The sequence below is a fragment of the Fukomys damarensis genome, unplaced genomic scaffold (assembly GCF_012274545.1).
Source record: "Fukomys damarensis isolate Sample0158 unplaced genomic scaffold, DMR_v1.0_HiC HiC_scaffold_38, whole genome shotgun sequence".
Classification (NCBI taxonomy): Eukaryota; Metazoa; Chordata; class Mammalia; order Rodentia; family Bathyergidae; genus Fukomys; species Fukomys damarensis.
This window is the reverse complement of record NW_022900950.1, coordinates 35,790,405-35,808,941: the sequence shown is the minus strand read 5'-3', so window position 1 is coordinate 35,808,941 and position 18,537 is coordinate 35,790,405. Positions and strand designations below refer to the sequence as shown.

General features: G+C 35.7%; 1 protein-coding gene and 1 pseudogene across 6 annotated transcripts in view; both read right to left on the bottom strand.

Moving 5' to 3' along the window:
* Fry (FRY microtubule binding protein) overlaps positions 1–18,537 on the bottom strand; it is a 353,736-nt gene that overhangs the window by 146,588 nt on the left and 188,611 nt on the right. For all 6 annotated transcript variants that reach the window (XM_010623889.3, XM_010623892.3, XM_010623891.3 and 3 more), the window contains 4 exons: positions 16,039–16,207; positions 12,453–12,545; positions 12,268–12,366; positions 10,453–10,554 (listed from right to left, as the gene is read on the bottom strand). In XM_010623889.3, the coding sequence (XP_010622191.1) occupies positions 10,453–10,554; positions 12,268–12,366; positions 12,453–12,545; positions 16,039–16,207 (463 nt within the window). The remainder of the gene's footprint in view (positions 1–10,452; positions 10,555–12,267; positions 12,367–12,452; positions 12,546–16,038; positions 16,208–18,537) is intronic.
* Positions 3,326–4,253, bottom strand: LOC104862173 (annotated as a pseudogene).

Sequence of the window (18,537 nt, the reverse complement as noted above, 5' to 3'; positions counted from 1 at the left end):
TGTCCTCCATCTGTGAAGGGTGGGATCTGGACAATAACAAACCAAGTCCAAAGTCCAAGACAGTATTAAAGACTAGTGAAGAGGGGAACAGAAAATGGCAACCTCATCAGAGTCTGGAAATATTTCCAGGATCAGATGAAAACTCAATGAATTGTGCGAGGCTTCACTGGGGCCTGACACCATGTTTGGTACTGAAAACTCTCAAAGGTATAAAAATAATGGTGGGAGGAAGCACTTCTTAGGCAGAGGAAGTCATGCACAGAGGCTAAGAGAGCTGGTGGAAAGAGGTCATGTCTTGGAATCGGCAATAGTTTGCGCTAATAAAGGTCAGAGCAGGGTGTCAGGGGGAGGAGCATGGTGTCAGGTGGACTGTCAGCTCATGACATGTAAGAAAAACACAGAGGCCACCTGAGTGACATTCCATGGGGGGATCAGGTTACTCAGCATGGTGACAGGGAGACACTGATTTCAGGACATCTTGCATTGGCAATGTGGACAGTGGGGCAGAGGCAGGCAAATTGTGTCACTGCTGAAGACAGCCAGGCAGTAACACCTGTTGCTGCATCTATTACTACACCTGACAGAGGGCATGGGTTTCATAATCTGATGGACATCACCTTCATGACTCATTCTGAGTCTCACCCCATCCTTTTAAACTGATCTCGTGGATCTTGAACAAAATGTTAGTTTTTGGTTTTATCTTCAACTTTTAAACATTTTCCTGTCCCTTCTGCCCTCCACTTTGAGACATCTTATTATGACTAATGTTCTTCCACTATTAAGACTCTGAGATTATCTATTTCCTTAGAGCCTGCTGCTCCCCTAGAGCCTGAAGTGCAAAGAGGCTGACTTAGCCTTTTATTTTGCTCTGCCTGTAATTGATTTTTTAGCATTTCAGGATGATACTACTGATCACTTCAATTTTCTGAAGTGATTTCCTGCCTCTTTCATTATCTTCAGGGTTAAATGATATTCTTTTTTTCAAATTTGCACTTCAATAATTTTATTGAAAGGTATATCTTTTAGCACCAAACATAATGGTAGTTAGTTAGGTTACCTCTGCCAACTCAAAATTAATACTGATGTTTTCAAATTATTAAAATATATCAGCCTTATGGAATAACTGAAGTTTTCTACAAATACGGTTTATAAAAAGTTAAAGGTAGAATTTACTGTGGTTCTTTGGTTTATTTTTTCCTTGCTTATTTATCTGTAACACGATGTTAAAATTGGTTACATCCATTCTGCACAGACTCAAGCTTTAAGCTATACTAACTCTTTAAGACACTAACAATACATGTACATCTCCTTTCATTGATTGGCTCACATGGAGAATTCCAAACACCACCTTGGCAATCTCATAATTATGGCAGTACCTCCTTACTTTTCTTAGACACATTATGGAAATTTGTGAAAGTATATTCTATTCTTTAAAAAAAAACTGGAAGCAATGGCAGTTCTTAGAAACAGCCATAGTGAAACCCGGAGTGCTTCATCTAGCCACAATTTGGGGTAAAGCAAGTTTTCAGAGTGATAATTTATTTTGACTTACTGTGTAACAGAACATATTTTTTAATGGCTCTAGACAGACTAAGGAAGGAGATTCTGTATAGAAATTTTTATCATCGACACAAATGTCACCTGTTTTTTTAGAAGAAACATTAAAGATAGCTCAGTGAATATGCAAAACTTAGTAAGTCTGTATTTTGGCTTAATACAAAATGTTTTCAAATTTAAATATAATCCCCATATAGCAATAACTTTCTCATCACTGAACTATCTATTACTTGCATTATGGGTGCCAAGAAACCATTACATTATCTAGAATGTAACCTTTTATTATGCCTTTTAAAAAGTACATGTGTGAAATGTTGGTTTTGATGTAAACCTCATTATTTAAAATTTAACATTTAAATTAAATAGGTTACCATTTTCAATATCACCTAAATATAATATATTGATCCAGTGTAGAAAGTTAGATTAATGTTAGAAATGAAGATTCACAGTTAACTTTTTCAAGCTTGTATTAAGAGTTTCACATTAATGCCTTTGACTTTACACTTGAATTCAAATCTAAACAATCCGACTGTAGCACTATATTAATTAGGCAGTTTTCCAAAGAAGGAGAACATCATACTAATCTAGTTGTGATGTTTTGAAGGTTCATAATTTAAATCCATTATTAACATTATAGACTCCATGGTTCAGGTTCGTAAAGAAAAGCTTCAAATAATTTTTTTTGTTGCTACAAAAATACTATTTATATAAAGAACAAAAACTCCCAACTTATCAAAATTTTATCTAAATACTACTAGCTGTTAAAAGTAAATTTTTCATGCTTAAATTTCATAATCATATGCAAAAGTGTTAAATACTAACACTTAGTTTTTAGTAGGAAAAGGTAAATCATTATTATGTTAATGCATTTAGATGTTAAGAACATACAGACTATCACAGCGACTGAATTTATATATTTTATGAATATAATTACTTTCTATTATTCCAATTGCAATAGCAGTATGTTGAGACATATTGGCAATTTCAATTTTCAGAAAACCCAGAGAGATCATCTACCTTATATTACTTTTTCTTTAGATGTAACATTCAAGTTCATAATGATTCTGCTTATATTCTAACAGTATCAAATTAGTTCATATACGTATCAAACTTTTGGTCCTATTACAACTTTATTGTTTATTTTTGTGATACCAGGGTTTGAACTCAGGACCTTGCGCTTGTGAGGCAGGAGGTGGCACCACTGAGCTAAATTCCCAGCCCCCTATTGCAACTTTAAATGAGCTAAAGTTTACGGCTAAATTTAGCAAAATGTGCAATTAAAAAAACTATTACTTCAGCTCTATCTTAAATATTCAGGTTATTAAATAGAATGTTGTTTTCTAAGCTCCTAATGAAATGGTTAACATATATATCAGAGATTGGAAACTCCTAAGGGTGTTAAATTAAAAAAAATTTTTTTTTTTTCTTTTTGGTACTGGGGATTGAACTTGGGTCCTTGCGCTTGCAAGGCAGGCCACCGAACCGCTGAGCTAAATCCCTGGCCCAATAAATAAAATTTTTAAGACAGGGTTTTGCTATGCAGTTTAGGTTAAGCTTGAACTCACTATGAGCCCAGGCTGGCCTCAAACTCATGGCGATCCTTCTGCCCCAGCCTCCCCAAGTGCTAGGATTATAGTTGTGTGCTACCATGCCCATACCTTATATAGCAAATGCCTTCAAACATTAGCTGACTAGATTGGTGATATCAGTTTTTCCCTTTTGTTATTCCAGTCCAGTTGGTTTATGTTGAAGATAGTATTTCAATACTTCAATTGTAGAAGAAAATTATACAATTTTCTCTATGCAGAGAACAACAACCAAATTTACCAGTTAAAACACTGTCAGGAATTGTTGGAAGGTGAATTATTCTATATTAACTATGCTTCAGTTGCTGTGCAGTATGCCCAGAAATAATCCACTTCAACTTCTGAACATTCAGTTTGGAACACTTGTTTGATGAATATTCAGTTAAATATTTGGATAAAGCTCTTGCCAGAAGGTCAGATCTCTGCCATTTATCTTGGAATGTTTCTGAAGACATTCTATTCCTTCTGTTAACTCTACACACTTCTGTGCTTGGATCTCCAGTGCAATGATTGATAAGGCCAATGCATAAGGCTTTGCTTTAGAAAATAGGATCCTGCAGTGACATGTCTTAAGTTGAGCTTCTAGTCTTCCAAAAGTTAGGCTATTTTTCCTTTCAAATGGCAAGCTCTCTTGAATAAGTGAACAATAGAGTTGTAGAAACTGAAAGGCAATGGTAGCTTTGACTTTCCAAACACCTTCTCCAATACAATCTTTTCCATTTTCATCAAGTTTGAAACTGTCAACCGATATTGACTTATTCAGATCAAGTCAGTTGCTAATGGAACATTTCTTTCCTCTTCTATTGATTTTGCAGCCAAATAAAAGCATCTCAGTCTAACACACCCAAGGTGCTTTAGCTGTACCTTCACTTTAGACAGGAATTAGTCCAGCAAATTCACAGCTAGAGAAAATGTCTCCATATCAAAGCCAAAGAACTGAGCCTAAGAAGATCTTTCACTTCAAGTCCCTAAGTCTTGCATTCATTCTAAGGCCATTATCATGTACAGATTCAATTAGTGGCAAGATGCAGACCTTTGATTGACATCTAGCCTCCTGTTCCAACTGTATAGCAGTTTCTGAAAGTCAGCTGTGGTCATTGCTTCTATCATCTTGGTAAAGACTGTGGCTCCTTGGTGTGATCACCCCCCACCCCCCGCTCTCACTTTGCCCCACGATATTGGACAGGAGAGGTCTAGGAGGCAAGGACACTTGAGGGCAGGAGGGGAGAGGCCCAGGGAGGGAGAACTGTCCTGGGTGGAGGTCTCTGCAGACTACACTGTCCTACTCTGGATTGGTCTGCAGAAAAGGGGGTAAAATATTCTTACAAATGCAAACATGATTATTTCTTTTTCTTTTTTTTTTGGTACCCAGGATTGAACTCAGGACCTTGCATTTGTGAGGAAGGCTTGGTCAGACATGATTATTTAATTCTTTGCATTTAAAGTGGTCAAGTAGCTTCCAGTGACCTACTGGACAGTGTGCAAATTCTGTAGCATGACATACAAGGCACCCTTTGTATCTGCCACCCCAGTGCTAACTTATGGCAGTGCGCCTCAGACAGTTATGTCTTCCACAATTTTCTGAATGTCACAGATACCTCTTATCCTTGGTCTACTTGGAAAATCTGTACTGTCTCATGAAACTTAGATGTTACTCCTCTTATGTTCTCCGGCCCTCCATTCCTTTCCCCAGAATGTGCTTCTGTTCATTTATTTGTGTTCTTCCTTCCAGAATGTGAGTTCCAGATTATTTTGGTTTGCTTGTCTTTGTGTTCTCATGGACTATAATGGAGCAGGTAAAATATTAAAAACAAAAACCATGAGTAATGGCTGAAGAACTTGATGCATAAGCAGGATTTCGTTATATGGAAGCTACATAAAAGGTAAGCCTTGGATTGCAGCTAAAGCTAACCTTTATGATACCATAGGGATAATAAGGGTCTTATACTCATATGCAGTTTGGACTTTCCCATGTTCTGTCATATAACATGATATCAAATGAGGGATTTTATTACTGAGAGAGGCCTTATTAATTGATTAAAATTATCAGGCTAGTAAATGAGAGCTGGGACTTCTACTTTAATAAGTGTATTTTTCCTAGAAATTAAATGTATATATATTATGTGGTGCTTACTATATCAGGCATTATTGCCACCATTTCCTATGGTTTGCAAGTATCCCCCAAAGGCACCTGGGTCATAGGCTTGGACCCAGGGTGGCAAAAGGTCACTAGGGATACATGCCTTCAAAACAGACTGTGGGACCTGGGCCTCTTATTTCTCTTTTGCTGTTTTGCTGTGCCACAAGTTCCCATCATGATATGCTATCTTGCTACTAATTAAGGCAAAAGGAGTTAATCAATTATGGATTGGAATCTCTAAAACTATGAGTCAGTAAGCCTTTTCCCTTTTTAAATTAATTACCTCCAGTATTTTGTCATAGTGATGGAAAGCTGACACAATTTATATGTGTAAATTCATTTTATTTCTCATAAAAACTAAAGTAAATGCTGTTATTATGTCATTTTACATATGAATAAATCAAGACACAGGGAAGTCAAATAACTTACAAAATGTCACATGTCTAATAAATGGCAATGCCAGAATTTAAACCTCAGCAATCTGGCCCCAGTGTTTTTATGGTTCAGAATTAAAATTTCTACTTCAGACTAATGTTATGCAGAGGCTGCCTATGTATGCTATTGGGACCTACTGGGTTTCCTCTCCTTGAACTCAGGACATCTTCTACATTTGTGGTTATATTCCCTACTTAGTAGCTACCAAATGCTTGGTGTATATTTTCAGGATGTAGACATTTTTAGCATAGTCTCATTCCAGTGATTCTTATCAAAGGCTTCAGCCACAAGATTGAAGAACATTCTTCTGTTGGAATTTGACTTCATTAACTGATAATTAATTGTTTATATATTTATTATGGCATTGAGGATTTTTAATAAAATGGTTCAGAAAAGTAGTGGGCCTTAGAGCAGACCTTCCCTAGACTGGCTTCTCACCTCAGCGCCCTTCATCAATTTCACTGACACGTCAGCTTGCCCAGTGGCATGCTTATCTTCTTTAAATTGTTCTTTTAGTTAAATTAGAGTTGGCAGTGACAAATTGGGACAGGTGAATTCACCAATGAGTTGCCTGGTGATAGGGTCTTTATATTATCCAAATAATGTATTGCTAAAGGTTAGGATAAGCTTTAAAATTGCTGTCCTCACAATGTATGGAGCTTGCTTTTGTTTGTAATGGCTGAATAAGATTTTCTCATTTAACAATGAGATTTTCTTAAGATTACAGAAACAAGGTTAACATTAAGCAGAATAATTCCATCTTGAAAACCAGTATTTACAATAGCTGATACTATACTATTTAAAGTTCGTATTTACAAAGAGAATAGTAATTATTTTTAAATGAATGATGCTGTACTTTTAAAGTATTCAGTTAACAATTGTGAAGTCCTTAATTGAGTAGCTACTCCGTGTCTCCATTTATAAAACAAAGGTATCATTAATAACATTATATGAAGTGATTTTAAAAAATTATTCTTTAGACATCATTGTAATTTTAACACATAAATACGTATTAAGTGCAGAAGATAATTTTCATTATGTATCCTATTTATGGCAACCACACTTGTTTTGGAATTCTTAGTGGAAATCAAAATACCTCACTGAAACTTCATTTTTGCACTCTCTTTTGATTTTCGTCAGTGTAGTTATCACTGTCTGAAGTTTTAGTTGTCATGTGTTTATTTACTTGCTTATCCTCTGTCTTTTCCACTAAATTACAAAGTTACTTATCATGTGTTTCCAACACTCAGGCCAGTGCCTGGGAGGTTCCATGTATAGAACTGCTGACCCAGTGGCTAACTCAATAAATGAATGAGTTCACAACCTAGCCCAAGTAGTGATGAACACAAGGAGATATCTCATTTTATAGTTGCTTTTTCCAGTTATGAAACTACCCTGAATGATGTCTAACCTTCAGAGGAAGTACTCTCCTTTCTGAACAAAATTTTTAGAAAAACAAAATTAACACTGATAAAACATGAGCTTAGAGGAGCTTGTGGCATTGTCATGCTTCGCGAGAATGTATGTAATAGATCCTTCTTAATAGATCTCCAATTAATGAACTGTTATTATTAACCATATAATAAATGTTTTATCTTCAAGCTTTGCTTTTTAATTAAAAAAATCTGAGCCTCACTCATAATATTATATGCATTTTTTATAAAAATAAAAGAAAATTTAAACCTCAATTACATTTATTTTGAAGGATAAGAAATGAATACACAATTATAACTGTAATAAATATTCTATTGTAAAAGAACTATTAAATCAAGTTTGCAAAACATGTTTCCTTTCTTCAGAGTTAGATGCCATATGGCAGATATGAAGGGAATGCATCATTTTTTTTTAACATCTACAGTGTCTGAGAAAGCAGGTGGCTGCTGTTTTCTACTCAGGTTTTAGCTGATCCTTTCATAAGAGACATGTGTGTGTTTTACGCATACATAGGCCAGGCCAATGCATAGTTCAGCTATCATGGGTCAACCTCTAACTGTACTGTTAGCCAATTATTCTTGGGGGATTAAAGTACTCGTTTTGAAGACACCATTTACTTAATGACTGATGAGTAAGTTATATTTGATGTTTTTGAGTAAATGTGCCTGGAAGCTTAAATATTATGCATGTATGTGTATATATACATTCTGACATGAATTACACAGAAAATAATTGGTAATCATTGACCAAGAGTTCCTGAAAGATGTGACTATTTTGGTGAAAAGGTGCCATGAATTTTCATCACCTTATAATAGCCAATTGCTGAATTCACTGACTAGGTCAATGAAGTATAAATATTAAAGAATTCAAGTCTGCACTCCCAGAGCAGCATGGATCTGACAGACTAATGCTGAGAAAAAACCAGGACACTGACATTAAGGGAACATTGACTATGAGAGCTTATTTCTTTGAAAGCATAATGACTGTGCTTACACATGTCTCTGCTCAGGTCACACAGACATCCTGATGGCTCACCTCTGCATAGATGGCCACGAAGGTCAACATGGAAGATACTAACATTAGGTTCATTATCCCAAGGCATCTGAGAGGCGGGGGAAGGAAGGGAAGATTTCTGGAAGATGTATGTGGGGAAGGGTTGGGCGGGTGGCCAATTATGAAACCATGAGGCTGGCTTTAAATGGTATAAAATACTGAAGCTATCAGAGTATATTTCTGAAGACATATTATTTTTTCAAGTATATCATCCCTAATGAGGATGTTTGAGATCTGGAATGTTTTCTGCATACAGTACTAATGAAATCTAAAATGATTGGTTGGTTCCTCTTCCTCTCTCCTTTTTTCCCTTTCTTCTTAAGTTGCCCAGCTTGGTCTTGAACTTGTGACTCTTTCACCTTAGCCCCTGGAGTAGCTGGAATTACAGCAGTATACCATCATGTTTCATGGGATATAAGACCTTTACAGGTCACACAGGTATATCCCTGCTCCCAACTTTACATCCCTCATTGTTGGTATCCCTACTATTAGACTGCATTATGTACCCTTCAGTGAAATGCTATGCTCTTCAAGAACAAACACTCCATCCTATATCTAGTTTTATATCATTGCCTTCCCACATTCTCCCCACTTCCAGCCTCTTCCTTAACACCTTATACAGTGGACACTGTATAAGCTCTTACTGAATTGAACTGAATTCTGGAGTGTTGGTTAGTTTGTGTGTAATAGTGACTCCACATGCCCTTTCTAATCTTACTGCCTTTCTCTTTTGGAAATCCTAATGTGCAAAATGTCTGTGTAGTGAGACATTGTCAGCATCTAGATCCAATAATCTTTGGTGTAGTTCCTAATCCTCTTGGTAAGTCCTTCTGGTAGACTTTGATTACAGCTCTTAAACAATATCATAACCTTGAAATAATTGAGTTCCAAAGTAAATGCGTGCCATGTTTCAAAAAACAACTCTGAACCAAAACAAGTATGCCTTTTTGGTCACAGCAGTAGATTGTTATATGAAATATTTATATTTTATCCCTAAACTCATCAGACACATTAAACATAACACACACAGAAAGGCTCAGTGTAAACATTCTTAATCATGTCTCTTTTTGTTTTGAACAAAAATGCCCATTTCCTATTTGCATAAAATGTAAAAAAAATTAACTTTTATTAATAACTGGATGCATAAAAATGGACCAAATAACAAGAATAACATTGGGCTGTATTTTAATGGTCGTATGACAGATAAATCCTCAAATAAAATAAAATACCTTAAAGCAGCTGTTATATAACAGTGATAAGCCTAGAAATATTTAACTTTTTGCAAAATTCAAAAGATGCATTCTCTATTCACTGCTATTATATTTCACTGCCAATTTGAAGAAATTAAATGATTCTAATCTTGGATTTCACAATCAGCTTTTAAAAGTCAGTACATAGTTGTTTCTTAAAATGGTTCTAATGCAGGCTATTGTGTAATTGTGGTAAATACCAAAATAATGTAATTAATCTTAACCACTTCACTAAATTAAAGTGTCTTAGAGAAAACACAAAATAAGGCAACATGTATGAGCAGATACAGAATTTTACAACTAAATGTTACTCAAAAATTTGAAAATAGGAAATATCAAACCTGTAAAAAACACACCACAGCTTTAGAGATAAGGAGGAAAGAGTGAAGAATGCACTGCATTATATTTAGAACAGAGAGGGACTTACTGTCTTTACCAGTAGGTCACTGAAATTTAAATATGTTTTCCACTTCAAAGCTATGAAGCTTAGTTTTGAAGGTAATCATTACAGCTGTTTCCACTGTACGCACCTAGGTCTCAGGGACTATGGCTTTATTTCTGACATCACTCAGCAACTGTGCTGACTACCTGGGGAGCAGTGAACACTTATGACTAGTAGTGGCAGGTAGCTTAAATAGAATACCCTGAAGTAATCACATGACAGTGACGGAGGCAAGGGTGTTCTGTTACTAGTTCAGTTCTTCAATGGAATGGAGCTATTCTGTTAAATTGAAGGAGATAGAAAAAGACTAGGTGAATACAGAAAAACAATTCATGTACTTCTAACAGCTAACTGTTACTGTTTTTATTTTATTTATATAAATATACCTATTCACATGTGTATAAAGCAGCAATTCTATCTTTAGTAGACTTTATTGGAACAGATTTATTTTCCCCAAATCTGAAGTGCTTTCTCCTATCGTTAGTCAAAAGCACATCTACTAGCCTAAGAATTATACCATAATTTTTTTGAAGTTTTTTAAACTTAAATACCAACCTTTAGGTTAGATAAGCAGTTGTTGAGGAAGACATGCCATCTGTTCAGGAACAGCTGCTTCTGACTGACACAGAGCAGACAGGTCACCAGGGGGTACAAAGCCTGGAAGAAAGGAGACAAGGCCACAGTGTGAATGTGTATTGTCTTTCTTTCTTGCACTGTTGGTGATGGAACCCAGGGCTTTGCTGAGGCTGGACAAGTTCTTTACCACCAACTCATATGCCAGCCCTAGAGGATGACTGCTATTTTAAGGTACCAGGCAATACATTCTCAGTACCCATGATTTCGCTGTCTGCTTCTGCAACTCTATAGGCTGAATTAAGCAGCATACTGTATAACACAACAGTGTCCAATGGGTGAATGAGCAGGGGTGAACATTTTGCAAATGTTTTCTGATAATGCCAGGGATGGAATAATCTAGAACTATGGATTGTGTGTAGTAATATTCCATGTACAATAATAGGGAAATGTGATTCACTTTTTCTTCACTAATGAACTTTGCAAACAAGGATACCCATTTTAGATAATTCTCAATTTCCAGAAAAAAGGGAGGAAAGCACATATTTAAAAAATGTTACTGACTTTTTCATTCAACAATATGTACTATCTTAAAAGTAGATACATATATTTCTTCATTTCTATGGAACCTTCCTGTGATTAAGAAAGAGTCCTAAAAGAAATATTATTGCACTGGTAAACTCTACCAAGACAAATTTAACTGTGGGAGGAATTTGCTTACAACTGAATAAACAGAGGTGCTACTGTGTTTTTCCTGCCTAACTGGGCCAGTTTCCCACAGCAACTGGAGAAGACAGAAAAAGTTAATGGGCAGCCATCCCAAAAAACCTATGTTCACAGCACATCACCATTTTGCTAAACCAGACAGTGTAACTCCTCTGTGGGTCCTCAAGAAACCAGGCCAGTGGAAGATTTAAACAAAAATGTAACTGGCTCATCTATTAACTTATTAACTTGGACTAGCAAGAAACAACTGTCAGTGCTCAAGAATTTATTAACTTAGGTTTTTTCTTCCTAAAACAGTTAACTTAGTTTTAAGGATTTTGAACTGCTGCTCCCAACAAATTCAAAACTCTAATACCAGACAGTAATCTAAAAATAGGGTATGGAGTCAGTCACCATGCCCATGGAATGTAGACAAGTGAGCAACTTTGTCACCACTACCAGCAAAGCAACACTGAATATATACTCATATTACTATGGTGAAATTCACACTTTTGAGACCCTTAACTATCACAACCACACAGAACACACCATTTAATAATTTATAAACCAGACTATTATTTACCATAGGGGTAAAAGGTAATGGTAACTTAAAAGACTCAAAGCAGTATCAAAGCCTCCCCAAGAATTATTTTCCCAGCCTTCAGAGACTTTTGTCTGTGGGCAACTATTTCCTGTCTCCCTTTCTTGCCTAGTTCAATTTTGATTCTGATTATTAGGATCACTGCAAGCTCTTGGGGATTGAGAAGAGAAACTGTTATTATAAACTTTAGCCTTGAGATTGGAAAAAAATTCTCAGAAATTCAAACAAAAATCAAGTTAAGCCCATCTTAAAAATAAACAGCACAATCGGAAGGACCAGAAGGACCAGCTGAGGTGACCGGGTCTAATCCTCTTATGTTACTGTGATTCATAGTCAGTACTAAATGTAAGTTCCAAAGTTTGAAAGGCGAGTCTTTTGGAGAGGGTTGTAGGTAATTCTCCCTTCTGTAGCATCCTCTCAAGTAGATTTATGGCTAGGAATTTTAGTCTCTGCAGTTTTGTTTATGCTCTTGAATTTTCTCAGTCACTAACCAAGGAATGCTTCTTTCGAGAAGAAAGTTCCAACGTGGTATCATATAGGCTTTCCACAAAGTTTCTGAGGCAGGGAACATTTACTTCATTTTTAACAGTCTGAAATAGAGATGCATGTAAATATTCTATTAATGAAATTCTTGAGTCCCATTTTAAGAAGTTCTTAGAAATAAAATGTAACTCACAGCAGCAACGGGAACCAGGATTTCCACAAAAAGTCCAGCCAAGGCATGTTTGATATCTTTGTCTTTGACCTCAAGGAAATAATGTGCACATTCCTAGGAAGCAGACAAACAGTAGAAAGAAAGTAGATTACAATGTGCATGTTAAATGTACTTAAATAAATAAGTAAGCAATTCTCTACCCAAATCACAAGTGTTAACATAGTATGTTCCACGATCGATTTAAAAATTCCTGGTTTCAAACATTCACAATGAATTCTAAATGCTTGCAGGGCCTCAGTGGCATTTTATAAGGCTGGTTTTATCTTTCTTTTTCCACTTCTATTTCAAATCACTGCATTTAAAGGGCAAAGCGGCTATAACCAGTAAGCACACATTTGTCTATTCAGTCACTGGCCAGCTCAGTCTGTATATATAAATATATACCTATATATTTCTATTGATTACTTACCCATTATGGGGCTCGGGGTCTTGGATTAGCCCACAAACATAGATCTCTAGGGAAGGTAAATATGGGAAGAAAGACAAAAGACAGCACACTTATTTTAGGCCCTATGCCTGAAAGCCTCAAGGCTAGAATTGCTTACATGTTCACCGTGACATTTTAGGTGTGTTTATTATTCTGATCATTTCATAAGCAAGTTTGGAACATTTCCCTCTTCCACTTCAGACAAGGAAATATTTGGAACAGCTCCTCAGCAAAGATGTCTTTGCTTGTGAAGGTACTATTGATATAAGCACCTATAGTCAATGAAAAAATATGTTTGGTAGCCTACGGACTGGCTGTGTGGGAAAGTCACCTGCCCTGAATTCTGCCAGCACCTCTCTCCTTCCAAGCTTTAAGCGAGTAACTTGTAGTGGTTACCTTGGGATATTTTTTAATTCAAGAGTCCTAAGCTACATATATTTGATGACGTGCTAATATCTATATTAGCTCTTAATCCTTTACTGTTTACTGTGGTCACTACTGGAAATATATACTATTGGGAATATATACTAATTTTACAGTGGTCACTATTGGGAATATTGCCAAAAACAGTTGAAAGTTTCTTAGTCCAGCAATATCATATTAAGATTACTGACTAGGTTGCATAACACTAACCTAGGAAGTCACTTACACTCTTTCCAGCACAGAATGGAGATATACAGTTACCAGGATCATGGCCTTTTTTGTACATTATTTTGCATTTGTATGTAAATACTTTCAAGTTGTCATTCAACCACATAATACAGTAATATTCCAGAGTGTGAACTGTCACTGAGTGCTTATATGAGCATCACTCTCTAGGGCATTGTCTTTGCTACTACCTTGCAGATAAAATAAATGAGGCTTTGGAAGGAGGAAGGAGGGGTTAAATGGGACAGGGCAAGGAGACAGGGTTCTTAAGTATTGTACCCGAATTCAAACCGAGGAAGTTTGATACACAGTAACCACTGATCCCTCTCTCCCTTCTATACATCAGCTTTATTGAGATATGACTTACATATCTAATTTACCCATTTAAAGTTTTCAGTTCATTTTTTTTTTGTATATTCAGCATTCATTATCGCGATCTAATTTAGAACTTTTTAATGAGCCCTAAAGAAACCCTGCACTCTTTGTCAGTTATCCTCAACCTCTTATTCACCTCTCATTTTCAGCTATAGGTGACTATTAAACTGTCTTTATTGATTTGCCTGTTTTGGACATTTCATGTAAATGGATTCATATGCAGTGTGGCCCTTTGTAGCTGGTTTTTATACTTAACACAATGTTTTCAAGGATGTTTATGTTGTATTTCATTCCCTTTTAGAGCCAAATAGTCCACTGTATGGATATACTGTATTTTGCACATCCATTCATCAGTTTAGTGACATCTGAGTTGTTCCCACTTTTTGTCTACTGTGAATAATGCTGCTATGAACATCTGTATTAAAGTTTTTATGTGCAAATATATATTCATTTCTCTCAGGTATATACCTTGGATTGAAGTTTCAAGATTATCTGGTAGTTCCAGGCTTAAGTCATCTGAGAAACTGTCAAGATATTTTCCAGTGAATGTGCTGTTTTATCTTTATACTACCGGAACACGTGGGCTCCAATTAATCTACATCCTCATCTATACTTATGTCTTTTTGGTTGTAGCTTTTTTGGTTATGAAGGGGTACAGCCTACATTTACCTAAACTCCCCATATCTAAACATTCCAGTAAGATCGTTCCCAAATTTAATTTACAGCAGCATTAGAAAAGTTCTTCAGATGCCAAAGTTCTATAAACTCTTAATAGAGCTACAGGTTCTGTGAAGTCTTCATCAGCAACAATTTTTTGGTTATATATCATGATGAATTCTAGTTAATACACATTAAACCTGTAAGGTTTTGATTTTTTAAAATTAAGATTTCTTTCAGTAGTATGAATAAAACAGATTTCTATCTTCAATAAATTTCTCCTGCCTGTGAATGTTATTTTTAATGAATTTTATTGGTACATTTTAGGTGTACAATATAATGACATTCATCATTGGGAATTTGCACCTTTACATGATCTATCTTGGTTCTTATTTTTCCCCCATTCCCCTGCCCTCCCTTCAACCCGACCACCACTCCTGTGAATGCTGAAATAGTAAACCCAATGCTCTCAATTCTAAAAAGAAGTCAAGTATAGTTTATTCACAGAGCAATATGTACCAATGACTGAAAGGAGTCAACAATTAAGAAATTCTATTTATACCTGACTTCAAAGACAGTATGAAAATTTAAAACTGAAATTATATTTCTGCAATTCTGCTACTTGGTTGCAAGGCTTTTCTTGAATTGTTGAGAAGGCACGACTTTTTTTTACTATACTGTCAAGTACAGATGCTTCTCAGCTCATGAAGGTGTTATATTCCAATAAATCCATCATTATTTGAAATCATTGTAAACAGAAACTGCATTTAAAACCCTTAACCTAGTGAACATCTTAGCTTAACTTCCTTACTATGCTTTTTACAGCATAGTAACAAGCATCCATTTTTCTGCTTATTGAGGAGTCAACTGGAAATTGTGGTTGCTTCTGTTGCCCAGAATCATGAGAGAGGATTAGATTGCATATTTTTTTTCTCATTGAGTTTATTGGTACATTTTAGGTATACATTACAGTTACATTCATCATTGGGATCTTATACCTTTACATGACAGGTCTTGGTTCTCATTTTTTCCCCTTACCTCTGCCCTCCCTTCACCCCCTCCTCCACTCCCCATCTACAAACACTTTATTTTCATCTTTTCATTCTCTCACATTTTTTTCTCATTGAGTTTATTGGTACATTTTAGGTATACATTACAGTTACATTCATCATTGGGATCTTATACCTTTACATGATATCAGTAAGCACTGGTGGTTCAGTGGTAGAATTCTAGACTGCATATTTGTATCTTAAGAAAACAACCAAATTCAAAATGGGAAATAAGCTTTCTACTAAATGTATACAGCCTTTGCACCACTGCAAAGTTGAAAAACTGTAAGTTGGGTATTGCCTGTAAGGGATTCTCACATTCCAGTTTTGTCACTTTGATAAAGGGGATTGCTCAAATGGATGGCTCTTGGCTCTTCTGCCCAGGACTTACCTGCATGAACTGAAGAGAGGCCTCAAAGTCCTCCACTGGATACATCTTAATTCGAAAGAATTTCATCCCCATTATTAAGCTGATAATGCTTTGCACCACATATGGACTCTGTTCTTTGTGCCTTAATTCTTTTAGCTCTGCCATAAATTTTTTCTTGACAGCAGGGAATCTAAGAAGAAAACATAAGTGATTTACCAAGTAAACAGTAGGACGGTCACTATAAATGGGGCCTCTAGCATCCAAAAGTGATGAAGCCTGGAGGTGGAGTTCTTCCAATCAGTACAAGTACAATAACTGTCATATCATATGGGTTTGATGTTTGAGATTTGACAGAGTTCATTTCTCCTTGCCCCCTTATACAGCAATGCTCCACATTTCTTTTAAATGAGGAAGCAAATCTAGCAGTACTGAGGCCCTCTCAAGATGGTTTAGCTCTTAAATTAAGCAGACAAATGTTCCATTTCCTCAGGCTTAGCAGTATCCAACATATTTGCAGACCTTGCAGTTCTACAGCATCAAATTGTATTTGAACAATAACATAAAAGAATCAGTTATTTCTGACAATTGCAGAAAACAATTTTTGAAATCAGATTTCAAACACTGACAAAAATATTCCAAAACTAATTTCCAAAGTTTTCCACTGTCATTCTATTATAGTTTTATAATAATAACTATGGAAAAAGGTATTTTTAAGTTGAAGGAAAAATTTAGTAATGGAAAAATTCAAATTATACCTAAAAGATAAAGATGAATGGACTGTCTACCAAATGCAAGGAATTTTACAGTTTGATCTGGTGAATGAAAACAATCTTAAGGATATCATCCATATTCTTTCTTTTTTTTATACCGGGATCAAATTTGGGATCTTGCGCTTGGGAGGCAGGCAGCAGAACCACTGAGCTAAATCCCTGGCCCGATATCATCCCTATTCTCAAGGAACATGAAGTACTTGTATTATTTGAAATAAAATAATAATCAAAACAATAGTAATAATGGCAAATGAGTTTTTTTAAAAAAAAGGATAGATTTTAAGGCTAAGAGAACAAAAACAGCAGATCTTTGAAATATCTAAAGGCAAACACATATTAAAATTACCCAAACTATTTTTCAGATATGGCTGACTTGATCATTAATTTTCAAAACAGAAAAGCAAAAACTTTTTTTTTCTAAAAACCATTGTTTTTTGTTTCCTAAGACTAATTAGCCTAAGGGTCCCATAAGTGAAAGGGTCAATTAGGAGCAACCTATGATTAGAAAGGGTAATTATGACTATTAAAGTTGAAGGAGAACTAACAGAATCTCTGAAGTTGGGCAAAACTTGCTCCTTAAAGCAGACATTGTAGAACACATAGTGAAGGCAGCAAACATGTGACACTGTTTCACCAAAGGCGGTGTAAGGGGCTGGTGTTGGGGTTAGATGGAAGTTATGTTGTATTCATTGTATGACAGTTTGTTAAATTCATTTTATAGATTTTTTTTCTTTATATTGGCTACTTGTGTTTCACAATAAAAAGATTTTAAGGCAACAGAACAGAAAATATAAATTACCTTATAAATGAGGTATTTTCTAATGGTTATTAAATACTTTAGGAGATGTCAGGGTTTATTCCTAGTCTGTGGTGGCATTTTGTGGGTTTCTACAAACATTCTGAACTGGCCCACTCTGACATATCTTAAATACTATTACAGTGAGATAGAAGAAATTAGCTATATTTCACAAATGAAATATCATGGAGATCTATGGCAAAATTGTGTATTACTTCTTCAGATCAATTAATAAAAGTCAAAGTACGAATTTTGTTAAATTTACAAAAATCAATTTGCATCAGATATCTCTTTGAATGAAAATTCAAAACTATACTCTTGAAAAATTTGGAATATAAATTCTAAACTCCAATGTCATCATTCTTACCTGCGTCTTATAGAAAAAACAAAGCAAAACAAACCCCAAAACAGTTGATGTTGGAGATGATGACAACAACAACAGCAATGAGACCCATAGTGCTGACTCTATGCCAACCAGGATTCAGCTACACTGAGTAACTCATTTAATCATTACAACATCGTTGTATGTAGGGTATTACTGTATCTTTTCATATGGAAGAGTAAATGAGATAAAGATTTCATAACCTCATAAAGTTGCACAGGGAGTTTAAAGCCCATGTCCAGCTCTAGACTCCCTGTGCTTACTCTAAATGCTATGCATTATGAGGACATCAGTGATTGTTAAAGTGTGTTCCCCAGACGGCAGCATCTGGAACTTATTACAAATGTATATTCTCTGGCCCATTCCCAGACTTACTACTGTAGATGAGTTAGTTTCCTGAAAAGTCACAAGTTGACATCTTAATTCCTAGTACTTTAAAAATGGGACTGTATTTAAAGACAGGGTTTTGAAAGAGTTGATAAGGTCAAATGAGGTCTGAAGGATGAGCCCTAATCCAGTATGCCTAGAGCGTTTGAGAGAGAAACATAGGTTTACACAGGGATAAGATCACG